Genomic DNA, 27,522 nt, shown 5'->3' with positions numbered 1-27,522 from the left:
ACAAGTATTGGATTTCATGGAATATATATATAATAAATAAAATAAATAAAATTTCGTTGATTAAATCAGATATATATAATTTAATTTATTCTGTGAAAATTGAGAAAATTTTAAATAATCGCCACTCTTATTTTAATAAAAAAAAATTCATTTTTATAAGTATAAGATACATTTGTAAATATAATAAAAGCTTCTTTGAAAGCTATTTAAAAGTTATATTACTGTATTATATAAAACTCAGAATGAAATTTTCATAAAATTTCTTGACGTTTACAATTCGATGATGCTTACCATGCAGAATTGTAATTTTATTAATTCAGATGCTGTAGAGTTTTACATTTAATATTCAAGGGATTTTCCCTTAATTATTAAATATAAGTCGTTAAATCCATTAAATGTTCGTTAAATATCCGTTAAATATAATCCTTAAATACTAATTATTATCCGTTCCCAAATAGCGCAGGAGAGAGTTCTAATCTACAGAGATTCAATTGCATACAGTTGAACCTCGATAGGATAAAATTCAAATAATACTGTATAGTGTTTTTGAATAAAATTTAATTCTTAAAAATTTGTGACATGAGAATATTTACATAAAGAAAATTTACGGATATATTATCTATTTGATCGAATATTTTTATATTATTTTATTTAATATTATATTAAGATATATAAACAGAAAAATGAATTTCACAATAAATTAAAAATATTTTTAAAATGTTTTCAAGTACTTTAATGATATATAATTCTCAGAAAACATGTTTTTTTTTTTCAGGATTATATATCATTAAAATAGTTAACTCATTAATTTAAGAGTTTCGTAGAAATTATTTCTGTATTTTCTTTTTACGATTCATTAGAAAATAAATTTTGCAATTTAAAAAATTTTTATCTTTATGAAGTAGATCCTGGAATTTATAAAATATACAGTATTTTGTCAACGTGTTATTTGAGTAAACAAAAACTAGTTTTGTATAAGATTTAAAGAAACCAAAATTCATTGCAAATTCGGCAATTATTTAAAGTAAATTTCAATATCTAAGCATCATAAAATGTCATGAGAATAGTTATATTTGTTTATTTTCAATATTTTCATTAATAATTGAAAATACTTGTGTTTTCGATTGAAAAAGGCCTAATGGCCACAGTGTTTTTTCAAATACAGTAATAATAATAAAAAATAATAAAAATATATACTTAAAAATGTTTTGAACAAAAAATTTTTGAAATTTATTAAAACTCTTGCTGCTCTTCTTGGTTCTCTCGTCATAAAATTTATATTGGAATTATTAAACCAGTACAGAAAACCTGTATTCAAGTTGTCATTTTTATCTTAAACATTCAGCGAATACGGACAAATTGACAGATGAATTGTTAACAGAAGCCAATTTTACTCAATATGAATCCTATGATTTTACTATCAATTGAATTAATAAATACACCAATTAACATTCAATTAACACACCAATAAATAAAAGATATAGGATTCGAATCAGATATTTTCATTAGAAAATTTATTTTTAACTAACTGCTTAAGTTATGAAATATAATGTTTAATTACAATTCTTTATTTATTTCGTCTTTCCTGTGCAAAATATTCATTTTATGAAAGGGAATTTTAATATAAAACCGCAATTGATTCTTAGTAAATGTTTGTGAAAACCAGTTATTTAACTCTTAGGACTTATCACACCAGTGAATATATCACCAAAAATTTTCTTGAGTTTACCAACTGAAGAGAGATTCCGAAAGAGTCCGAAATGCATTTTGTGTTTATTGTATACATTTTAGATTCAATCATTGTAAAATTTCTTTATTCTTTTGTAAACTTAGATATAAAATAAAATAAAGAAATATTTTGGTAATCATATTCACTAATATGATTTATGAACAAAGAAAGGTTACACATATCCAAATAGAATTGGACAATTACTGCAAAATTCGTTATTCAGCTGTATCACAGACAGATACGTAAATGGATTACAGTTGTGACCCGATTGAACGCCAAAATTCTTACTCCAGTATTCTATAAAAAAGTCTCAATATCTCAATATGTAATTGAGATATTGAGGAAATATTGAGTGGAGGAGATATTGAGGAAATATCTCATCCACTAGGAATTATCACATCCACAGACTCCAAAAATGCTAGCCAATCAAATGGTGTTTGAACCGATTACACATTGAAATTTAAAAAACGGAATAGAAGCATGAGATAAATTATTCTATAAAAAGGTTCGCAGAGGCTCACTGTGTTCAAAATTTTCGGTGTATCCGTCGTTTATAGGTCTTCGAACTCAATACAACGCATTCGGCATTACGCACAGTTGATGGAGTTTGCGAAAGACCTTACCATGGACCAAGGAACTGAATAAAGATACGAAGTGGTACGAAGCGATTCGTTCATTGACGCCGCAGCAGTACGTTCGGGAAATCCTGGTAGGGCTGCAAACAGCCATTTTTCAGCAACAGAATGCACGGTCGCACATAGCTAGGATTTCCCGGGAATGTATCCATCACGTTGAGACACTTTCTTAGTTTGTCTGGCCTCCATATTTATTGCCCATTAAGCATTTGTGAAACCAGATGAGACACTAGCTTAGGCCACAACGAGCGTGAGGGATCTGGAGCGGCAGTTACATATAGGCTATAAGCAAATCTGACTCAGGATAGGATAAGTCTTCATGTCCGAATGTATCGCTGCAGATATTCAGGATACCTGCGGCGATACATTCGGACAAGGAGGCTTTTAGGCACCATAGACTATCATGCCCTACAAAATACTAAAGATTTTAAATTCCGCAGTTGTTTCACAGAAAGTTGTCCCTTTGTTATAATACTGTAATCAATTATTACCATCGTCTTGATGTTCGTACTAATAAAGTTTCGTTCAATTCCAACAATTCCTTCTTGATGCATAACGTTTTCGAAAATGAGTATGTAATATTTAAAATTATGAAGGAATAAACTTGGAATAATTTTTAAATAAGCTAATTAACAAAATTTAATTAAAATTAAATGAATTTTTCTATAAGCGCAATGAATTATAGGTATATTTATCATCTGGATTGGGTGGAATGAGTGGAGCTCAAGCTAAAGCAGCTGTTATTAGTGGATGCATTGGAGTTATTGCAGAAGTAATTTATTCTGTTTTTTTTTTTTTTTTAAATAAAAGTGTTCTAATTTTATTCAGTTATAAATTTGCTTTTAACAACAGATCAATTACGATGCCATTAAAAAACGTTACGACCAAGGATGGGTACTGGAAATTATAAGCGATCTAGATAAATTAGTGGAAAGATTAAAGTAAGTTCATTCAAAACTTAAATATATAACAATTTTAAGAATCAGCGATCTATATTTAAATACAATAATTTTATTTACATTCGTATTTAAATAACCAATATACAATTTTTCTGTTTTTCAACATGGATGTAAATGTTTCCATACTCGTTTAATAGGAAGATTTATTATTCATATTATTATATACTCAGGAAAGGATCTAGGAGCAAATCTTACGGGTTTCAGGTCATATGCCCAATGTGGTAAAAACCTCACCTTATCACTCTGGAGAACAAGGTTTCGAATTCTAGTCAGAAACCTCAGGAATTTTTCATTATTGATCTATCTCGGTCATGGACCCGCCCCTCCCTGCCCGGCCACTTCCTTTGACAGAGCAGAGTGGATAAAATCAATGAACATTAGTAGTTGGTCGAAAGTCCGCGCCTCATCAACGGGCTGGCTACGTAGTCTTCCGGATTTTCTTCACGTGAACAACTAACTTTTTCACTAGCCTCTATTTAGGTTTGTAACACCTAGATAGGGGCCAGTTTCCCATAGAAAGTTCGCCGTGGAGGCATCTCCTTTGGCAGATCACCCACGTGCTGCATTGTCACGTCCCATCAAACCAAACTCTTTGATGGAAATGGGAAAAAAGGGCCCTTTTGATGTCCACAATGAACATAGTTAAAAAAATTATTTTTAATTCATGTAATGAAATAAACAAATATAAGCTTATTGCTCTAATAATTACTATACTGTACTTAAACAATTTTAAAAAATTTAGTAAAATAGAAAATAATCGAAATATTAACATTATTTTAAATAAATAATAAAGTTCTTGCTAGGAATAAAAATCTTCAGAGGAAGATTTTCCATCGTCCCCAATAGAACTAACAATGTTCCTCTACATTACAGTGAATTAGGATTATACAGTATCTATTTATTCAGATATTTGTCTAATTCAGCCTGCTTCATCAGTTTTGTTACATGAGAAAAAAAACGTTTTGCGATTCTCACAAACAAAACTACAGATCTACAAATATCACACTAAAACTCGCTGAAAACGTTATCTTCCACTTATTGATATCGTTTATAAGAACTTGCTATTTTCTGCAAGTATGGTTGTCAGATAATTGTGTAGAAAAATTATAAAATCCATGTTCAAAGTAATCCAAAGTCGCGTGAGTAATGACAAAATTTTGCACATTCTTTTCCAAATGCAATTAAATGCATAAAACTTTCGATAGGATGCAGCTCAAAAACTCCTTAAGTAAATCCATTTTCCGGTCAACGACAAAGATTTCACTTAGTCAAGCTATCTTTCTCATATTTGCTTAATAAATATAATTTGTAGTAGTAACCATATGGCAAAGAAAATAAAAATGGCACCGAAACCTGTATTCTTGGTTCGAGATTGGCTCAGGAAATTTTTATGAATATGAACATATGTTGATTCTGTTTCTCACCATCAGTTGTCATTACTGGTAAGCTTGACCGAATCTATGATGAACGGGAATAGTAGTGTCTGTCCAGACGTCCACGAATTAAAAACACGCAAAACGCCGGTTTTGCGTGTTTTTAATATTTGATTGTAGAATCAGTCTTTGAATAGAGCAATTTTATTAACATGACAATATAATATCACTAATTTATAGATCAATAAATAAAATAAATTTAAAAAAATAACCAAAATTCAATCAGTCTTAGACCTCATTTTCACTGATTCTGAAATGCATTCCCGGTTGAATTGTAAATGTTACCATCGGCCTACTGTAGAGCAATGTTAAAAAGTGAATAGGCCTATTGCATTTTCTGTTCGAATTATCTTCAATATCTTAAAATTTCAAAATAATACTTGTAATGCAATGCGAATATTTATGAGGAATGACAATGAAATCTATTAAATATTAATTATCCGACTTTGAATTAACGAGAACATTTATTGTTCATGATACATGTTTAGATAATATGAAACATTCAAATTTATAAAATAGTGTTTGAAATAGAGATGGGCAAATATCACTTTTCTCGAATTCGAATATTCCGAATACTTGAATACTGTACTTAGAACTTAATTACCTTATAGGCCTATAACTTATTTAGTTAATAATTTTATTTAATATTTATTACTGTATTAACTTGTTTTATTTATTTCTATATATCAACAAATAAATAAAGTAAAACAAGAAATAATAAGAAGACAAACAATTTACTAAATTCTAAGAAATAAAGTTTCAAGCTTTTAATTTTGACTGAGTTTCGAAGTAGGTTTTTTAGGTACTCTTATCTCAACTACAATAAATTAACGAATAATTGTTCTCATTCTCGCCTACTGAGGATTTTTATTTGCAAAAGAAAAAAAAGCATTCGAACACATTCAGGATCTATTCTTCTTCTTGTGGCAAATAAAACCAGAGGTGCCGAAGATAAGGTTGCCAGATTGGGAATTTTTTCCCAATTCAGTCAACCGGAAAACATAGGGAAAAAGTATTAATAGGGAAATTTTAAACGTTTCTATTGTATCCCATGTATTAGTTTCTCTAAACGGAGAAAATTCCAATTAATCTTATTAAAATATCTATAAGTTCTATCAGGATGTTGTTATAACTTACAATCATATAATAACATCCTGATGGAACTATAGACTTAAAAAAGTAAGAAATTGGTGAATTTACTTTTTCTTTAATCTCACATATTTTAAAATTTGCTCATTTTTACTTATATTGTTTGCTTTTTTTAATTTTAACAGAAAATTTTTAACCGAAATAGTATTATTAAAATGTTCAAATATGATCAGTCAGTATTAAAATCATTAATAATTGTATCATTAAATTCTTTTTTTTCAATATTAACGATTATTACAAATTTTTTAAATGAAAAACTAATTGTCAAATAATTATTAAAGTAATAATTGTCAAAATAAATCAATCAGAATTGTTCCATTGGTTATTTAACGTGAATCTATAAGTTTTAAATATAATTTTTCAAGTTAAAGTTTAATATATTTGTCTTAAGTAACATTTAACTTGAGTTTATAAAGCTTTATATTCTTCTCCATAACTAAATAAATATACACAATTATAAACAATCAATTATCTAATTCTTAATATATTAGTATTATCAACTAAAAATAATTGGAAGTGTTTCATAACATGAAGATTTAATAAAGCAAATAAAATTTAAGAATTTTCTTATTTTTTCAGTATATTTAAAGTAAGCAAACACATTTAAATAGATACAGTATTTGGTCTATTATAAACAAAAATATGTACAATCGTATTATAATTTTAAAATTAAATAGTATTTTTAGTTTATATTATGTATGTATTTCCAACTAGTTTATACAATATTAACAAATTCTTCCAATTTTTATTGAAGATCTCTCAAAATACTAAAAGACCAATAGCGAATCCAATACAGAAATCTTTAGAGGAGGGTGCAGAAAAGAAAGAGTACGCTTTACAAAAATTTTTACTACGGTACCTGAGGTGCCAGGTTTGCTGGGAAAAGCTCAGAAGAGGGGTGCAGCTGCATCCTGGGCACCCCTCTAGACTTGCCCCTGCTAGAAAACTATAATATTGCAAACAATAAAATATTCAGTCCATTGAGGTGAAACCAACAAGATAAGTTAAATGAAATATAATATACATAGAATACATACGAAATTTTTAATACAGTATATATTTGAAGTGACAAAACAAAGGTGTCATTTATTTAGCATAAACCAAATTTAAGCACTGAAAATAAATTTAGAATTAAACAAAATGCTTTTATTTTGTGCTGTTTTTTTATGATAATATTTCTAATTATGATCAACAACAAAAATTATAAATTAACACTATTAAAAATTTATATACATAAATTACATAGAAAAGCTAAAAAGAATAAAGAAGTGACAAGTATTGGATTTCATGGAAATATTGTTGATGTANTAAATTAACACTATTAAAAATTTATATACATAAATTACATAGAAAAGCTAAAAAGAATAAAGAAGTGACAAGTATTGGATTTCATGGAAATATTGTTGATGTATGGTAAGTTTTAAAATTATATTTCCCAACTAATTTGTTATCTACGTTATTATATGATGCTATAACATTGAAATTAATTTATATCTCAGGGAACGAATGGCTCATGAATTAGATACAACTAACAACAGATTAATAGATATGGGCTCTGATCAAACATCGTGCCATAATCCTTTCAATGGGGGATATTATCCAGTCCAAGTATAATTTTAATACATTTTTACAAAATTTAAAGTATTTCTTCTTTAAAAATATTGAAACTCATATCAAATTTTTCAGTTATCATTTGAAGAGGCTTTAAAATTAATTTCAGATGATCCATCAAAATTTAAAACTTTAGTTCAAGAAAGGTAACTTTGTAAAGTATCTTTATTATATTAAGTTAGAAATATAAGATGTAATTCTTTTTAACAGTTTAAGAAGGCAAATTTCTGCAATCAATAAGCTTGCTTCTGATGGAATGTTCTTTTGGGATTATGGTAATGCATTTCTGCTTGAAGCTCAAAGAGCTGGTGAGTTATAGCAGTTTAATATCAAAATTTATTAAAGTTCTTATGATATACTTATTCTAAACTATATTAATAGGTGCTGATGTTGGATATCAACAAATGGCAACATGTATTAAATTTAAATATCCATCTTATGTTCAAGATATGATGGGGTAAAAATCAAAAATAATTTAATACAATTATTTTATTGTAAAATTCAAACATATTTTTTGTTTGTGAAACTGTATTTTTTTATTATTAATAGTATAGAAAACAATTATACAGTAAAAAATTCTGTAGAAAAATTGTTTTAACTTTGCACACATTTTTGCTTGATCTTTTTCAACTTTCTTTAGCACACTCAATAGTACAAACATTTGCAAATTTTATGATTAAAGTTTTAATTCTAATTTACTCATGAATATTATATTATAATCACTTTGGGATGCACCTAAACTAAAAACAATAATAATGTAAATAAGATTACAATTAGAAGAAATTCTGGATTCATCAATATGGACATGTTAAAACAAAAAAAGCATCACTTGAAGTCTTATTAATTATAATTATTATTATTAATTAATATCTAATTCTGTGTATTGTTTGTCTGCTAGTCTTGAGTATAATTAAAGTAAAAAATATCAGCAATTTAAAACAGTAGAAGTGTGTACATCCAGTACATGATAATCTAAAATGTCCAGTAATCCAACATCCTCTGAAAAATAGCCAATAATTTATAAACAGTTTTTTCATATTTTGAGCATGATGAATCAATGTGAATGCTAATTTTGTTTAATAATGTGTTCTTCAATGTTTTTGCAGATTTTTCAATTCGTTTTAACAGCAAGTCATACACTTTATGAGCTTTAGACTGATTAAAATTGTCTGTGTAAACAAATTGGAAGTATACAGCAGTGTGTGCTAGGTACATAATCTACAGCAATGTCCATGATGTAAGATGTACTGTATGACTTACTGAATTTTGCAAAAATATAAAAACATCTAGTAATCTGGCATTTTTCAATAATCCAACACCACTCCAGCCTTGTAGCTGCCAGATTAACAAACTTCTACTAATAATGAGCAAATAATGACTGAAATAATTAACATTTAAAGCACTGGTTAAAACAAGTATCAATAACTAATAATTTTAAGCAATAATTACATTAGAGCTGACAGCATAAAGTGTAAAAATGCCTATTAACTCGAAAAAATTATGATAACCATATTCTATCAATAATTAAAAGAAGTGAAGTTTTTATAATTTATTTTAACTTGTATATTTTGGATCTGCTAATTTTGATAGAAATTACTGACTGAAAAACATTAGCCATGGTTATAATACCTGTAAGTGGAGTCTACTGTATTGGTACAAGTGATTTCTTTTTATAGATGAAATTTTCACAGTACAGTGTGTCTCTAATTCATTATTACAAGTTACAATATTGATTATTTACAATAAATTTCTATATTTTTACATAAATGACCTTGTACCATGTAAGTCACAGATCTTTTTAAAAAGAATTGTTTCAACATAAAAATTGAAACAATTCTTTCTAAAAATTGATTTTACTCCTTTTACAAACAGGAGTAAAATCAAAATTTTTTAATTTACCATTAGAAAAATTGGTTCTAAATTTGTTATTTGAGATATGGTTTATATATATCAAGTAATATGTTTTAAATCTACATTAAAATTAAGAAATATTAATTAAGAAAGAGTTTAAAAGATAAATTTTGTATTACTCACACTGATTTTGTATATTTTCTTTTTACTTTTATATTTTTTCAACAGATACATATTTTCATTAGGCTTTGGACCCTTCAGGTAAAAGTTATGATTTTGACTTTTAATATATTTAATTAATTATACTTTCCATTAATTTTTTTTTCTTAAACACATTTAGATGGGTTTGCACATCAAATGATCCAGAAGATCTGAAAATTACAGATAATATTGCTTATAATGTTTTAGAAAAAATTGTTCAAAAAGAAAGTAAGTATCATGCAATAGCAATGATTGAAATTTGAAAATTATGCATTAAAAGTATGAATATTACAGAAACCAAAGCAATAAAAGAACAGTTGAAAGACAATATGAAATGGATTGCAGCAGCTGGAAATCATAAATTGGTAAAACTAAATCTTTAAATATAATTTATATTCAATGTTAAAATATCAATATATTAATATTTTATAAATATTAGGTAGTTGGATCACAAGCAAGAATATTATATTCTGATCAGAATGGAAGAATTGAAATTGCCTTGGCATTTAACAATGCTATAAAAAGTGGAAAAATAAAGGTTTAAGTATTCCTAATTTTTATAGAATAGATATTAGAAAATACTTATGTTAAGAAAAATTTTAGTTAGTACACACTAGCAAGATAGTTGAGATAGTCAGATCCCATTTGGATTTGGCCAGGCCTCACAGGGTGATGTCACTCCCATTATGGGCCTGGCCAAATCCAAATGGGCATGATTTAAAGGCCCTCTCAGTACCCACAGAGTAGAGTAATATATGGAAAAAATTAAATGATAATTAGATGTCATTCATTATATACAGTATATGTTTGAGCAGTTACATGTCAATAGTTTTCATTTAAGAAATCACACACACACATATATATATATACACACACACACACATCATATTTCCTCAATTAAACCAAGGTTTAATGAGGTTATTTTTAAAACATATGTATCCTCCAACAGTTTCTTATATCTTGCCACAGGAAATGATAGACTATAAACTGAAAGAAATACCTTAATTACTTGTATATTTTCCAAACTATCAAAATAATTTCACACCTTCCTTATGTCTTAGGCTTTGAACTATACATTGCTCAAACTCTCAAAACCATTTATTTGATGTATTTGTTACCGCTAAAGCTCAAAATCCGTTAATGTGTACATTACCTAGCTAATCTGCAGATTAACTAGGGTGATCCGTTAAAGCTGCAAAAATTGTTCAATTTCTCAAATTACCTAGGTAATTTGCAGAGTATCTAGGTAATCTGCACATTAACGGCTTCCGTATCGTTAAAGTTCAAAAGTTTGTTTCTTTCACTTCCTTTCCCCACTCCTTCTTTTTACGTAGATAAATTTAAATCCTAGAATGCAAGCAAGCACCGAATTGGTGAGTAAAATCAAGAAAAAATTCTTCGCAAACCTCTTTAGCAAAGATTTAAAATACAATACGTAGTGTTTTAATAACAAACCAAAGTATGATTCCATAATTGAAGATGTAAAGCAAATAAAAGTTTCCAAGAAGAAAGAATCATCTCGAGATTATCAAATAATTCAAAGGTGTGATGTGTTGACTGTACGAGGCTGTGAAAAACTCATTGAGCCGTTGTCAGATGCGCGAGAAAGGTTTGAAAAAGTTCGTCCATGCCGGAGAATTGTTTGACATTCGATAAAAACTGAAGAAGACCTTGAAAAATTAGAAGATTCACAAGAGACTGTGATTATGAGATCACAGTCAAATCTTACTCAAGAAGACATTCCGTTATCCCCCGCTTCTACAGAATCACCTATAGAAATACAAGAATTTACCGATAGTAATCTTAAACTGCCTTCTATACTGTTGATTGATGATGCAGTCACGAAGAATATTCAGTTACCCTGCACCTCCAAGGAATCGCCTCTGCAAGTTGAAGAAGTCATCACTGAGTTACTCTCAACTTCAGCAGAATCGCCATCACAGTTTCGTACGGAGCCTGTAAAGAGCACTATACAAGACATAGTCTGTATTGTTTGCTCAAAAGCAGCATCAAGTGCTCACAAGTGTAAATCGTGTGATATGTTTGTTCACGCAGTTTGTGGTAACGTAGATCCTAAAGAGGAAGGGTATGGTAAGAATGTATTGTGCATAGGGAATTCGATCCCGGTCCTTATTTCTAATCCCGGGATTTCGGGATTATACTTAGTCAATCCCGGGATCCCGGGATTATTTCGGTATTGAGGGTTAATAAAAAATAAGAAAATCGTACAGAAATCAACAAATCAAAATTTAGACAAAAATCAACATATTTTACAGTATACACCTAGCTAATTTAATCACTGTAACTAATCAGACTCAGAGTCAGACTAACCAGACTTAAAATCACTCAGTCTTCATGTTAAATTTATTCTTTTTTAAGCATCACTGAGATCTCTTTAAACTCACATAAATTGAAAAAACCTTTATGTAACAAACTATGCAAATAAACGTTGAAAATTAACAAAAATCTCTCTTAACATCGACTAAATAGACTACTTTCATATAGCAACCTAGTAAGTAGGTAGTAAAGTAAGTTTCTTAGCAAATGTATTTAAAAATAATATTAATCAGTCACATTTTTCTTAAATATAAAGAAAAATAATCTAATAGGAACATTCTAATTTGAATTGCGAAAATATGATCTGAGAAATAACAATGCATTTTGTGTCTCATCACCAAGTCTGCTTCTCAATTTGTTGCACATATATGCAGCTGCTGAGAAAACGCGTTTAGGTTTGATGGAAGTTGGAGGAATCGTTGGTAAATACTTATAAGCCCGTTCTAGTTATAGCTTCGAGGACACGGGGAAATTGGAAGAAAACAGTCCGGTCGACACAGATCGGGATTGTAGGAGTAAAGGCTACAATCCCGATTGTTTCGATCATTGTAAGCATGCATTTCTAAAAATAAACACGTTAATTTTGTAAATTCGGTCTTTGTGTGAGTCTCTCAACATCCAGCAAACCACTACTCCCAAACGTAAAAAGACTTTCTCGCATCATCCTGACAGATCAGGAGCAAAGCGGGGGTCGTAACCTTTTCACCTAAGGTCGACCCCCCCTAAGCGAGAGGCGTCGGGTCTATATTAACCACACTGGCAAAACAAGATGGCTGACACATTGACAGGTAAAACGCACTGAGTAGTGCTCTCGACTGCGCCAGAAAATCGATTGGCGCCCGCGAAAATTCAAAAATATACAAATGAAGTATATTACCAAGTAACCCAGTGAGAACTGCTTGCCTATCATTTTAGTTCAAAATACAAGAAGTTTTATTCCAAGCAAGCATCGCAAGCCCGCTAGGTTAATTCCTGCTGCTTGCTTGGAATAAAATTTCTCATATTTTATATTAAAATGATAGGCAAGCAATTCTGTTAAAAGCACTTGCACTGAACGTTTCGCTTCATGCAGTCTATTTTGCAACTTTTTTTAAAATGACGTCAATCCCGAAAATCTCGGGATTAGGAAAACTTAATCCCGAAAATTTTGGGACTGAAAAGTGGTCGGGATCCCGGGATCCCGATTTTCGAGATCCCGGGATCAAATCCTCTAATTGTGCATCATCTGTAAAAAGAATATGGATCAGAAAATACAGCGTGATGAAGCCAAGAAATGTTTAGAAAAGCAAGCAAAGAAAATGTTAGCAGTTTCTAATGCAAAGCACCCAAACGTCGATGAAGGTTTTGCTGTGAGAATTAAAGTACCCGAAGAAGACAGCAAAAACTTATGCACGTTCAATTTTAGCTGTGGTTCTTAGTAAAACAGAGGATGGCTTTTATAAACTTGATACTAAAACAGGTATTTTAAAACAATTGTATGCAAAATCTGAATTCAGTGTTTGCAAAGAGAGATTTTTAACGAAAGAAGATGGATGTCCCTGCTGTAGAAATATCTTTACATCAAACAGCAATAAAGGAATCCCTTGGTACTGGGCAGGGTTTCAGAAAATGTGACTGCAAATCTAAAATAAAACTCTGTACCACAAATAGGCGTGCTTGTCGCAAAAACCAATTGCTACGTAATTCAAAGTGTCACCAATCTTTAGATTGCACTAATAAGTAAGTACAATTTTATCATATGTTTTGCAAATTCATTTCCCTAATTGTAGTAATATTTTAAACCGTTTGATTTTTGTATTAAAGTTTTTTTAATTGATTGATGATTGATTCAATCAACTAATTTGTTGATTGCATTAACTTGATTCTTTAGATATTGAAAATGAAATAAATAACATTATGTTAATTTAAGCGTACAGAAACGTTGCTATTGTTTCAGCAAAGATCTTATTTTCACTTTACCGAGTGCCTAGTAGGTAATTTGCAGATTACCTAGATAATCTGAACATTACCTAGATAATTTGAGAAATGGAATAATTTTCGCAGCTTTAACGGATCACCCTAGTTAATCTGCAGATTAGCTAGGTAATGCGCACATTAACGGATTTCGAGCTTTAGCGGTAACATATTTATGAATTACAGCTATATTTTAAATAATTACTGTTTTTATAGTTAACCAAAAAATAACAAAAATAAAACTTGGAAAAAAAAATATCAAAAGGATTTATGGTATCAAAAGGACTAAGACAGGGATGTTTTATCTCTCCAACTTTATTTAAAATCTATGTAGAAGGAGTATTGAAAATATGGAAAAGGAAATGTTGTAATATGGGAATAGCTATTAATGGTAAACCAATGTTTACATTGCAATTTGCAATGATCAGGTGATATTGGCAGAGGATAAGGATGATCTAGAATACATGAAAAGAAAAATAAAAGAGGAATATTTTAAAGGAAGGTTTATATATAAACATGAGTAAAACAAAATATTTATGCATAGGAGGAGCTAAAACAGACATGGAACTGGAAGAAGGAGAAAAGATTGAGGGATGCAAACATTACAATTATCTTGGAATACAAATTCATCAAGATGGAAGAGATACATTAGAAATTAATACAAGATTAGAACAAGGTAAGAGACTAGTTAAAAGATTAAATGGAATATGGTGGAGTGAAGAAATAACTAGATCAAGAAAAAAGAATATATAATGCTATTGTTAAAAGCATTCTGTTGTATGGGGCGGAGGCATGGAGAATGATTGGGGAAGAGAAGAGAAAAGTAACAATGGTTGAAATGGATGCATTGAGATCATGCAGAATCTCAAAAAGAGAGAAAGAATAACTAATGAGAGAATCAAAGACCTAATGGGATTGAAGAAAATGGTTTTGGAAGAACTTATTTGGTTTGGACACGTAAAACGAATAATTGACGAGAGACTCCCAAAAATGTCAATGAAATACAATCCACAAAAAAGAAAAAAGAGGAAGACCCAGACAAACTTGGTATGATGGAGTAGTTAGCATGCAGTGAAAAAGGGATTAAAGAGGAATGGTGTATGGATAGAGAGGGTTCCTGGAAATAGGAAGGTGACGTCAGACGCCATAAACCGAATATAGATAGATAGATAGTTAACCAAGTTCAGCAGCTTCCAGTTGGCTATTATGTCATCACTCGTGTATGCTTTGATGTTGTTATAAGAATCTTTATTCCTATTCATCAAAGCAGACATAAATCTTGACTACCACTTTCTGATTTAAAATCACCATCTCTTTCTATAAGAGATGGTGAGTTTGAACCAAAGTTTTCCTAATTACTGTTTGAGTGATAAGATCTTTGACTTAAGAACTTGATTGCAACTTTCCCAAGCTCAATATTTGACAATACAATTTTATTTCAAAAAATGTTTCTTGGAATAGAAAGTGATATTGGAAACAATTTGAAAAAATGGAAGTTTAGCTACCATCTTTAAACCATATTACCCTATACAAGGGTGGCAAACCTATGGCACACGTGCCCAAACTGGCACTTAAGGAGGCATGTAACATACATGATTTTTTCACTACTCAACCTTTAGGTTTATCAACTGATCATCGGACTTCAAATAACAATATTTAAAGAAATTAAAAACTTTGGCACAAATAAACATCTTAAAATGAATGCTTATTTAGCTTTAAAGATGTTTATGGCAATATATAGAATGTGGGCTCAAAAAGGTTTGCCCTATATAGTGCAATACTTCAACATGTTTCCTGTGTTTCAATCTGGGGTATTTTTAAGGAAATTTATTAATATAAATTTATATACTATAAATCTAAGTGTACATGAAAAACTGCCACACATTTTGAAAGTAACTCACTTCTTTCTTTCTTTGGATTTTTTAAAAATGTAATATGATATATTTCACCTATAAATACTGAAAGTTTAATCTGAAATTTAGTAATAACATTCACAGACTGTTTAACCTTACTAATTAATCTCATTCATAAGCTCATGATTAGTCTGAATATTTTTTGAACAGCTTATTTATACTGCATATTTTATATACAGTATATATACAGTAAAACCTGTGTAAACTAGAATTGCACAGTTTTTTCCAGTTAAGCAGTTCTGTTTTGAACAGGTTTTTTTTTAAATAGAAAATTGTTCCATTCTGAAAAATCTTTCCAGAATGGAGAAATTTTCATCAGGTTTGAATCAGGTTTTACTGTATATACTGCATTTTTTTAATAATAAATTGTAGTAATACAATAATAGTTTTTAACATTACAGGCACCTATAGTGATAAGTAGAGATCACCATGATGTGAGTGGAACAGATAGTCCATTTCGTGAAACTTCTAATATATATGATGGTTCTTCTTTCACTGCAGGTAAATAAATGAAATATTTTATTTAAAAAATACTGTAATTTACTTTATTTATTCTCTACATAAAATTAATATTGCAAAGATATGGCTGTACAAAATTGCATTGGAGACTCATTTAGAGGTGCAACTTGGGTTGCTTTACACAATGGAGGTGGCGTTGGGTGGTAAGTTAAATGAATTTGATATTTTTAAAGTATTTAGAAAAAAATTTATATCTACAATATATTCCTAATATCTTTAGAAACATTTCAATGAAGTTTTCCTACACATCTTCACATCCTCTGTTACCCAGTTGGCCAAATTTGTTTGATACTGTTTTTTGTTCTTGTTTTGAGTTACAGGTTCAAATTTTACTTTTGTCATGGTCATTTATTTTATTTGCATCTTTAATGAAAATATGTTGGATGGAATTACAGTCACTGTCAAGTTTTTGCATTATCTAATGAATTATTATCCAAGATTATAAATAATACCTAAACATTTTATTTTTATAAATTAAAAAGTAAAAGAAATCCTTTTACTTTTGCAAATTTTGTTTCACATAATATTTAAAGCATAATAGTCATTAAATTCAATGATTAATATTAATTATTGCAAAATAGGTTTTAGTAATTAGTTAACAATTAGTAAAATGTACAGAAATGTGTTAAACAAATTTTACTATTAATTTACAATTATGAGTAATATACAACATATAATGTAAATCAAAAAGCAACATTTTTTCCATGTTACTATTGGCAATGTTAAAGCAAGAAATTTAAATATTCTTATTTATTTATTTATTTTTTTTTTTATCAGGGGAGAAGTTATTAATGGAGGTTTTGGATTAGTCCTTGATGGAACTGATGTAAGCAAGCTAAGATGATAGTGCTTTATTAATCCTAAAATATACAAATAAAAAGTTTTGAACTTTAAATTTTATTTTTTATATTGATTAGGATGCAGCAACAAAAGCATATATGATGCTTTCTTGGGATGTTAGCAATGGGGTAAGTAAATTCAAATTATATTCTCTATACAAAAGCAAGGTATTTCAATATCCAGTTTCAGCTTGCAAGAAGAAGTTGGTCAGGAAATATTGATGCAAAAAATATTATACTCACTACTATGTCTGAAAACTCCAATCTACGAGTGACTTTGCCGAATGCAGTAGACCAATCAGTATTAAATATTGTTTAAATATATGCAAAATAAAAAATTTATTACATTTGAAAGAAAATTACTAAAATATACAGTTTTGTTCTAAAAAATTTAAATTTATTTTATAAGTTTCAAGTGATTTTAGAATTATATATAATGTTTTTAACAATAAAATAAATTTGTTGCATATTTACACTTTTTCTTTTTGAATGTTTTTAACTACTAAAAATAATTTAATCCTCAAATGATACAAATTCAAGAATGTATAAGAAAAAAAATTTTGTTTATACAAATAATTCTGTTCACCTTCCACCAGATGTGGTTCGTCTGAAAGAATTGAAATGCTCCATATATTGTTGGACAGTATCTACAGGTGTATATAATTCATTCATTTTACTTTGTAGATATTGAGGTGGTGACTGTACACAATTTCCCATAAATCCTTGTAAGAACTCTTTCATCAAATCCCAGCAGTTAGAAGGAATTACACATGGACAATATTCTACCTAAAAGATTAAATTTTAAAATTAGATTCATTAATTAAATAATTTGTTATCAAATAACATATCCAAACAGCACCTTAGATCATATTAAAATTATCAATTATATTTAATTGTGGGCTAAGATTAAAAAAAAAAAAATAGTTTTAGAGTATGTTGAATCCTTTAAACAGTTTTTGGAATCCTTCCATTTCATTATCAAAGCCTGTAACATTCAAAATAATAGATTTGAATCAAACTGTGTAGATTTCAATTGAGTTTTTCAGAATAAACTCAAATGTACAGTAGAAACAGTTTTAAAAACACAAATAAGAGAAGTCTCAAAAAATATTTAAAATAATTAAAGTTTTTTATTGGATTAATCAGTTTAGCATTTGTTTTTCTTGGTAAAGCAAAACATTTTAAAGGTTGCATTAAAACATAATCCTGCTTCAGATAGATTTTGTTACTGTAAAAATTTCAAATTAAAAAACTGCATAAGATAGCCAACAATAATATATAAAGTATAGAGAGAACAAGAAAAAAAATTAAAAGTTTAATAATTATAGAAACTGCTTTAAAATTGTTAAGTGATATAGAAAATTTTACCAAATGTTTTTTGGATTACAGACCTATCTTTAAGGGAACAAAGTACATATATAAAACAACTCAATGCTTACACTGATCCAGAAAACACATATAACACACAAAATATTAAGAAAACATTGAGAAATATTTCATGTTGCATAAATAAAAAAAATTGATAATTATGTATCAACTTAAGTATTGTCATTTTATTTAGCAGTTTATTATAAAAAACTTAAAAAAAAAAATCTTAAATATTTTCATTAAAGCATTCATACTGTTTCTAACATTTCATATAATAATCTCTTATTTCTTTCAATGTTTCGCTTTGAATTCACAATTAATACAGAATGTTTGTTAAAAAATCCAGCAACAAAGTTGCTTTAATGTTTCCAGTAACATTTAAAACTGCATGTGTGGTGCTATTTGTTATAAAAAGTTTTTAAATAAAATATCATACTTTTAATTATTATAAAATGGCAAAAAGCTTAATTTTGATGATAGGAATAACTTTTATAAAAAATTGTAAATGCTAATAATGAGTAAAATCATCATTAAGTCACACCCTACTTGAGATATGACACAACCAGGGCAGAATAATCAATGAGACAAATGTCTAGGGCCCGGTCAAACTATTTTGAAAAGATTTGTAAATAAGATAGTTTACTTTTCTGTTGGACAACTGTATATAATAAACAAATAAACAAAAATATATTGCTTTTTATATGGTTATTGTGAATTCTAAAATCTAAAATGTTCTTATGTGTATTTATTATTGTATATTAAATATTTTTTATTAATAAAAATTTAAGATTTGTTTTAGTTTTTCACATTATTTAGTTTTGATTTATATTTTTGTGTGCTTACTTCTTGTGGGAGAGGGAGGATGTCTGGTAAGAAAAAAATGTCTAGGGCCCCAAAGTGGGTTAATCTGGTCCTGGGCCCTTAGTCTAGAGTTTTTTGTGTTGTACTCGAACAGATGTCATCGAACTCACTCGTGTTACTATGACTCACATAATCGGTAGTCTCAAGTTAGACCCTTCGAGTGAACTCAAAAAGCGAGAGGAAATGCGTCATACTCACTTGGTTACGTATGTCGTTAAGCACGATGGGATTATTTACAATGCATCTGGGTTTGCGACTATACTGATTCGACCAGTCAACTTGCATGTAACAGGTTGTAAACAAATCAAAGTGAATTAGTTTACACGTGTTACAGTTAAAAGTTTTGTCTTATAGGAATATAGTATGCAGAAACAAAATGGAAACCCTCAATGTTTTATTTTAAAAAATAAGTGAAAAGAACTAAAAGAAATATTAGTAACATATATAGATAATAATAAGAAAATGAACAGCGGAAAATTCGACAACAAATTTACAAGAAAAGGACAATTTGATTTGTGGAGAGAATTAGTTGAAAAATTAATTGTGTGTGTTGGAGCTAAAAAATCTGTTGTGTAATGGAAAAGGTATTTTAATTTAATCCTTTCTTCATATAGTTTTTTCCTTGATCTATTTCTTAAATTGTTTTGTCTATTAAGATTATTTATTAATCAGAACTTAACACTTCTGATTAATAAATAATCTTAATATAGTGTCTGTGCTCTTAATAATTTATGCTTATCATTTACTATCATTTTAATTCTCCTTTTTGATGAATTAGATACTTCTTTTTATTTTGGAAACATTTGCTGTATAATTTTATGAATTAAATTTTTTATTAGTGTTGACTTGACATGAAAAGAAATGGCACCTACTCATGGTCGAAAAATTTGTTATCTTCTCAAACAACGTCTTTTGGCTCTTTCTAACTCTTCGATAGTGATAAGAATTGCGTATCCGTCAGCCATTTTCACTTTTGTGTAGCAATCTCACATGCTCGACTCAACGTGAGTAGCAACTCGCATGGTGAGATGGGAAAACACGTGAGTTATAACTTGAGACTACCAATTTGACGTCAGAGTATGAGATGGTACCACGTGACACGGTCAACACGTTGGGAGTTGTAAAACGAAAAACTCGAGACTAAGGGCCCTGGACACAACCCCTCTTTAGGTTCCCACCCCACTGACCTTTATCTGCCAAAATTTAATAACATCAATCCCCTAATACACAAACTTCACTGCAAAATTTCAGAAATTTTTGACAAAAAGCACAGGAGTTATTAAGCTTCAAATAAAGTGAACAAAATCATGTCACCCAAATTTTTTGATTTCTCGACATTTCAAGGTCCTCAGTCCAAAAATGTAAAAATCTTGGGGGGTCATTTTTTGACAAATCACCATACTTTCCCTATGTTATACAGGGTGTATCAAAAGTCACTATCTATTACAAAAAATAATTGAAATTTTGAAAAGCAGGTTTTAATTTGAGAAAAAGTTCTATTCAAAGTATATTTTACAAATAATTAATGTTCCACATGTTGATGATCAATGGCTCTACATAGCTCAAATTGATAGGAACTCTTCCAGCATTTGTAGTGTTATCTTTTGAACTGCACCAGTAATAATATTTCTAAGTTCAGCAACATCACTAATTATCCTACCAGTATACACCTTACTTTATGAAACCCCAAGCATAAAAATCTAAAGGTGTTAAATCAGGGGAGCATGCTGTCCATTATTGGAGTCTGCCACAATCAATCCAGCAATTCCTACCTACAATTGTGTCAACAGCAATATTCTAGACCTTATTACTAAAAAACTAAAATATGTAAAACCTTTCTCATAATTCCAATTAGTTCTCGTAATAGATACTGATTTTTGATACACCCTTTATGTAACAGAGCCAGGAAAGTAAAATCAATTTTAAAAAATCAGTTTACTTTCAACTACTCAAAACTGAGTATATGTTAATAAACATTGCACATAAAACTTACATTAACTAACATACAACTTACTTAGTTTTATTGGAAAGTAAGTTAAATTTTTAAATATTCATATTAAACATTTTTATACTGAAATATTTTCAATCATTTCTGAACAATTGATTAAATAGAAATATGATATACAGTGTCTTTTATATATAATAGGCTGACTTTGTTTTGTCACACTTCTGTTTGTTATGTCTCAGTCAGTTATGCAGTTCACATATTAACAATTCATTATGGAACTTTTAATGCTACAACAGTGTAATAATAGTTAAACATTTTATCAGAATGGATTGTCCATTATGAACTTTTTGATGTAAATCAGGCTGAAAAACTTTTTTAAATCTGAAATTAATTGACAAGGTCTACAGCATATTTGGTTTCAATGGGACTATGCCACATCACACAGGTTCTGCACAATGCATTTCCTGGCTCTCTAATGTCAAAATTTGGTGATTTTGATTGGTCTTCCATTCACCTGATTTGACTGTTCCTGAGTTTTTCTTTGGGGGTATTTAAAAGAAAGGGTTTATAATAACAACCTAACAACAATTCAACAGGTTAAAGAAAACATTTGTGAAGAAATCCAGGAAGTATAGCAAAATGTAATGATAAATGTGATTTAAAGAGGTTTTAGATGCAGATATTATTTTCTATACTTAATGTTAGTTAAATAAATGCTGTATATAAAATAAATTAATCAAAATTGTTTCATTTCAAAATTAATCAAAAATAAAATCAGCCTGTTATATAATAAACATCCTGCAGATGATTTAATAAAATGCCAATTCAAGTCTGTGGAGCTGATACACAAAATCATCAATTCCAACTCTGGCTCTTCAAATTTTTAGGTTCATAAAAGCTCAATATGTATTAATAATATGTAGCATGATCATAAATGATACTGTAAGATATTTTATCACTATCACATAATCAGGCTATTTTTTTAAAACTTATAACCCATATTTAAGTATAAGTCTATGGTTTAACTTTATATAGAGGTTAGAGTTGGAACTGGTGCATTTTTACCAACTCTGATTCCAAAGTCTTGGTTTATGCTTGTATTTTGGAAATTCTCTTTTCCTTCTGCACTATTTGAAAATTTTGAAAAAAATTCAAGCTATTGCTATGTGATTGATTATCAACAGCAAATTTTTCTCACTATGTCAATCAAAGTAGCAATACAATAGTTATTATTGAATACTCACTTCCACAAGAATTCCTCTGAAACTGGGACCCATTGAAACACTTCCTACTTTTACAAGGAAATCAGCTACTTCATATCTGGGACCTTTAGATTCTATTTTAGTAGATTTCTTTGGTGTGTAAATTCCAGCCATTTTCAACATTAACATATCAAACTGGGTATCAGCAACAAGACATGTACCTGTATCAAGAAGTGCAAAACATGTTGCTGGATGTTCACTATCATGGATTACATTAATTGCTCTGTTTGGATCTGTAGAAAATAATTTAAATTAAGTATTTCATTATTGTCTGTCAAAAATTATTTATTCTTCTTACTTATATGTGGAGCAGAATAATATGTTTCACAATCCACACAAAATGTTCCTGCTTTTACACATCCAATTGTTTCTAATCGTTTTTGTAAAATTTCGGCAGCTTGTTGACCACTTTTTCCTTCGGGTATTGGAAACTGATGAATGCTGTAAATAATGAAATGATTTTCAGTCATAATTAATACAGTAGAACCTCGAAAACTCGGCCTAATGTGGACCGAAGGGTGGCCGAGTTTGTGAAAATGCCGGGTTATCGGGAATGGGGTTAAAAAAAATAAGTATGAGTGTTTCCTCAGAAAATACTGTACTGTACTTGTATGTATTGTTTACTTGAGAATATAACAGAGAATAAACTGCCCAAATACCCTTAAACAAAGGAAAAGTACGTCTTTTATGAAGGCATAGAGCCTTTACTACATGAAAATGAAAATTAATGAATACACTGTGTACAGTAATTTACCTGCTAAGATAGACCTCAGAAAAATACTTTATGAGAGCTTTTATACTTTTATAAAGCTGTTTATAATGAAAATTAATTAACTAAGAATTTTTTTGCCCTGCCAGGGTGTGGCCGAGTTATCCGGAGTGCCGGGTTATCGAGAGCCGAGTTTTCGAGGTTCTACTGTATTTTCATTATAAAACAAACACACGAACACATGCATATATATTAGTGATGGGCTGATTAATCAGAATTAGTATTGAGAATTTTTCAGTAACTAGAATTGAGAGAAATTTATCATGATTTCTGATTCATAAAATGATTCTTTAATAATTAATAACAAAATTAATTATTTTTATTTCGTGTAATTATTAAAGCTGTTTAAATTATGATTATTAACAATCAAGTATTATCGTACCCTAAAGCAGTGCTTACCAAACGTTTTTGTGTTCATGGACTATTTATTATTTTTTTCATTTCAATCCCTTTCAGACTAGTACTTTTATGAAATTAAATAAAAATAATTATAAAATGAAGAAAACAGAATTTAAATGCATTTTTTTTTTTTTTTAATTTTTAGGCTGAAGCAGTAGGAAAAATACAACAAAACTTAATCATTTTGCAAAAATTGATATGTGGGCTGTTTTCAATTGCTAGTCCACCCTTGGTACAGTGGTTGTCTTTAAAAGCTTTCTAAAAAGTTTTAAACAGGTTTATTAATTTAAAATAAAACTATGAACTTTTAAGTGAATCTCATTGTGGCCCATTAGTAAACTGTCAGACAACTGGTCTGCAGACCACAGTTTAAGTAGCACTGCTCTAAAGTTTCATTTTGTTTGCTAAAAATAAAGAATAAAGAAAAATAATTATATTTGCAAAATTTATAATTTTTTTCTAAAAATCTATTATCTATTTGATAAAAGAAATTATTAATAAATATGTAAATAAAAGAAAATATGTCTCAGAATTAACCGTGAAAAAATAATAAGCAAAAAAGATTTCAAACAATATATGGTAATTACATTACATACAAGGCTTTAAACTTTGAAGTCATTTCTGGAAAATAATGTTTTACACAGAAACTCTTTTGTTCTCTCTGTGAAAGCCTACAAAGAATTTTTGATCAAGTGTAAAGTGATGAATAGGGAAAAAACAAAAATATCTCTTCGAAATTTTACACTCAAAAAGTAGAACATGTTAACAGAAAGTGACACACATGCCGCCAACATTTCCATTGTGTCAATTAAAGAACACCTTAGAAAGCCATGAAAATGAAATAACCTGCTAGCAAACTACAGTAAAAATAAAATTTTGGTTAATGTAATGCTATTGTCATAAAGAGTTTCATTTTGATGATAGTGCAAATAAACCATTTTATGTTAATATCATTACATAACTGACATAGTATTTTAATATTATATTAATGGGACAACCAAAGTGACATCATTTATGATGGGGCTTTGTCATAATGTAACGATGAATGACATAAGGGGTTAAAAATGTGAAATTTTAGCACAGCATCATTTATGAATGGTTATCCATCCATAAATAACAGTAAGATTGCAGATGTGAATGATGCTGTTGGGATCTTAACAGAGATGTAGAGCATGTCCACAGGAGCAAAAAAGTCAAAGGAACCATACCTCTAAATGTGACTTGTCATGAGATATAGTATTTTGATATTTTAAAAGTGTTTTTCTTCCTACCGCCCCAGTAAAACATATTTTTAATTTGCTAGATTATTTTATGTAAAGCTTTATAGGGTCTTCTTGCCCTCCGAAATCAGCCTAAAACCTATTTCCAGATGCTATGGGGAGTCATGCTGTGTGCTCCTCTAAGCCTATTGCATGTTTAACAGACAGTATAGCATGTGATAAGACATTCTAATGATATTTATCAGCAAAGAATAAAGAAAAGTCCAACACCCTACCCTTTGAAAGATATTTGCCTCCAAATGTGAAATCCATCGGCAGCAGCTCTGGTCATCATGCTTGCAAGAAAAGTATGTTATAGGCCCAGTGATCAGTGCCTATAACTATAATAAATGCATTAACTTCTATTGATCAAAAACCGTTTTTTCCATGTACCAGTACTACTGCTTATTCTGAATGCTCTGAATTGTCAAGGCCTGCTTTCACTTGCCTTGACCGATGTTTCACATGTAGTCAAGCACCTCAGTGCCCAGGTGGGCACGAGCTCCCATATCCTCCTAAAACTATATAACATCAAATACTTCATGAACAGTTAAGTGGGCTACTTGAAGTCAGCATAGTCACATGGGCTAAATAGTTAAATGGGATAGTGTTAGCAGAGCATGGTGTGACTCTCAATCACACGTAGCTAAGTTTGGGGGCTATATCTCGCAAAGGGTCTCATTTAGAGGTGTGGTTTCTTTGACATTTTTGCTCCTGTGGACATGATCTATAGATCTGTTAACGTCCCAACAGCATCATTCACATCCACAATTGTACCTAAATAACCTCTATCAGCAAACAACAAAATGTAATGCGATTAGCAAGATTTTCTTCTAGACTTAATTTTTGTTATAATTTATATATTACTCGAAAATTCCGGTTCTTTTCTGTTAACTTTAGTTGTAACTTTAATCCGATGCGTGATACCGTCATCCGCTGAGACTATTGCATTTAACTATTTAGTCCACGCGACTGTGCCGGCTTCAAGTAGCCCACTTGATGTTATATAGTTTTAAGCGATGTAGGAGCTCGCTGCCATCGGGTGCCGAGGTGAGAGCGATTGCTAACACGAAACGCACAACTACATATGACGCATGTAGAATAGGCAGTTTACTGATACATGTTAAAAACTGATCATTGGAGGCGAATATCTCGCGAAGGATCAACAATTCTGGGGCTGGTGCGAAACCCCTCATTCACAGCCTGAATCTTACCCGTTGCTGTACCTATCGGCTGTAGTCCAGTTAACAGAAAAATACCAAAATTTCATATTTAATGTCAAGAATTAACACTATATATTACCTTACAACTCCCATTTATATCCAATGTATATGTCTTCAGAAAAACGTGTGTACTGTACATTTGAAAGTTTGATTATAGAGCCCTCTAGTGTCAAAAAATAAAATGCGATTAAAAAATAAGAATAAATAAAATATTGAGAAGTAAGGAATACATTTTATAACATTAAATTTAAAGTCTTCATTTGTTTCCTCCGCCACAGCCCACATACGCTGCTAATTCTGACGCGGGACTGACTGTATTCCCCTTTCAGTCGGAAACCTTAAAAATGAGACGAGATATTCGAAATTACCATGTGTTTCGGGGCGGAAAAATCGACCCCCGAAAATCGGAAACTCTAATTCCTGTATATGTTGCCAGTTAGTGACTTTTTTAGTAGCCGTCAGGGTCACTACCGTGACTCCTGATATAAGACACTAGATTATTGGATAAATTTCATCCGTTATTATTAAATACAGAACATCCTCAATATATGTCATACTTAAGTTCCTAAAACGCGTCGTAAACGAAATCGTGTAATCGAATATCAATTTCTCGCCGAAATAATATATTATGTGACATTGCCGACCAACTAAAAACAATTTATGTGCAAATGTCATAACAAGGTGTCAGCCGGATATTTGAGCGATTAAGACTTCGGTCTACCGCTCTGACACCGAATTCGGAATGTTGAAGAACCCAGGGCGGTCTGTACCTGATCTGTCAATACAGTCCCGGCATCCCACATTGTGGATCTTAAGAAACCAAAAATGGGTAAGATCAGAGACGGTAGATTAACTGGTCTTTCGACTAATAGTTCAAACTTAGCTACAGACAATATTTACCACTAGTTGACGCCACTGTTAGCAGAAGAGCGTTGTTCTTGCTATGTGTATACTGAGGTCAGTGCTTTCGAATTACAATAATTGTGTTTTTTAGCTACATAAAAATGCTAACGTGCTTTGTGCCAGCATGCAAGGCAGGATATAAGTCATCGAATGAGAAGAGACATTTTTTCCGTGTTCTTAGCGATAAGATTGAGGAGTGGATGCGATACATTCCACGAGACGACTAGATGCTAACAAGTAAATGTTACGTTTGTGACGTACATTTTATAAGCAGCAGAAACTTCGTGCTCGAACTGTGTTAGTCCTAAAACACCAGTCCTAACAAACAGTGCTAACACAGAAAACAACAGCTGTGCCCTAGCGCCTACGCCCTAACGTGAAAATCTGTTTTTCTCTGGATT

General features: G+C 30.0%; 2 protein-coding genes across 3 annotated transcripts in view; one reads left to right on the top strand and one right to left on the bottom strand.

Moving 5' to 3' along the window:
* The window catches only part of LOC111630438 (urocanate hydratase-like), a 25,491-nt gene extending 7,948 nt beyond the window's left edge, over nucleotides 1–17,543 (top strand). The window contains exons 7-22 of the mRNA XM_023374540.1: nucleotides 3,050–3,136; nucleotides 3,217–3,305; nucleotides 7,256–7,318; nucleotides 7,405–7,513; nucleotides 7,592–7,662; nucleotides 7,727–7,824; nucleotides 7,898–7,973; nucleotides 9,596–9,628; nucleotides 9,708–9,796; nucleotides 9,863–9,933; nucleotides 10,008–10,106; nucleotides 16,173–16,272; nucleotides 16,352–16,433; nucleotides 17,068–17,116; nucleotides 17,208–17,258; nucleotides 17,320–17,543. Coding sequence (XP_023230308.1) covers nucleotides 3,050–3,136; nucleotides 3,217–3,305; nucleotides 7,256–7,318; nucleotides 7,405–7,513; nucleotides 7,592–7,662; nucleotides 7,727–7,824; nucleotides 7,898–7,973; nucleotides 9,596–9,628; nucleotides 9,708–9,796; nucleotides 9,863–9,933; nucleotides 10,008–10,106; nucleotides 16,173–16,272; nucleotides 16,352–16,433; nucleotides 17,068–17,116; nucleotides 17,208–17,258; nucleotides 17,320–17,448 — 1,296 coding nt within the window. The 3' untranslated portion in view covers nucleotides 17,449–17,543. The remainder of the gene's footprint in view (nucleotides 1–3,049; nucleotides 3,137–3,216; nucleotides 3,306–7,255; nucleotides 7,319–7,404; nucleotides 7,514–7,591; nucleotides 7,663–7,726; nucleotides 7,825–7,897; nucleotides 7,974–9,595; nucleotides 9,629–9,707; nucleotides 9,797–9,862; nucleotides 9,934–10,007; nucleotides 10,107–16,172; nucleotides 16,273–16,351; nucleotides 16,434–17,067; nucleotides 17,117–17,207; nucleotides 17,259–17,319) is intronic.
* A 53-nt stretch (nucleotides 17,544–17,596) lies between these two features.
* Nucleotides 17,597–26,478, bottom strand: LOC111630439 (mediator of RNA polymerase II transcription subunit 20-like). 2 transcript variants are annotated; one of them, XM_023374542.1, is made up of 4 exons: nucleotides 26,298–26,478; nucleotides 22,867–23,009; nucleotides 22,551–22,801; nucleotides 17,597–17,915 (listed from the first exon to the last, which is right to left on the bottom strand). In XM_023374542.1, the coding sequence occupies exons 1-4, from the start codon at nucleotides 26,309–26,311 to the stop codon at nucleotides 17,712–17,714; spliced, it is 612 nt and encodes a 203-aa protein (XP_023230310.1). In that variant the 5' UTR covers nucleotides 26,312–26,478; the 3' UTR covers nucleotides 17,597–17,711. The 2 variants fall into 2 exon arrangements, with proteins under 2 accessions (XP_023230310.1, XP_023230309.1); XM_023374541.1 differs by lacking the exon at nucleotides 26,298–26,478 and adding an exon at nucleotides 25,232–26,268.
* Between the last annotated feature and the right edge of the window lie 1,044 nt (nucleotides 26,479–27,522).

This window comes from Centruroides sculpturatus, unplaced genomic scaffold (assembly GCF_000671375.1).
Source record: "Centruroides sculpturatus isolate CEXI.00-Female unplaced genomic scaffold, Cexi_2.0 scaffold383, whole genome shotgun sequence".
NCBI lineage: Eukaryota > Metazoa > Arthropoda > Arachnida > Scorpiones > Buthidae > Centruroides > Centruroides sculpturatus.
Note: the sequence above shows the minus strand (reverse complement) of the source record. Positions and strands in the feature narration are given on the sequence as shown.

What these genes read in the sequence shown, in the direction of transcription:
- LOC111630439 (XM_023374541.1), bottom strand. Translation starts at nt 25,290, where the DNA reads ATGATGACCAGAGCTGCTGCCGATGGATTTCACATTTGGAGGCAAATA. An exon ending in AGGCAAATATCTTTCAAAGG is followed by an intron (nt 23,010 to 25,231) that starts GTAGGGTGTTGG and finishes CATTATTTACAG; the next exon opens with CATTCATCAGTTTCCAATAC. An exon ending in TTATTCTGCTCCACATATAA is followed by an intron (nt 22,802 to 22,866) that starts GTAAGAAGAATA and finishes TATTTTCTACAG; the next exon opens with ATCCAAACAGAGCAATTAAT.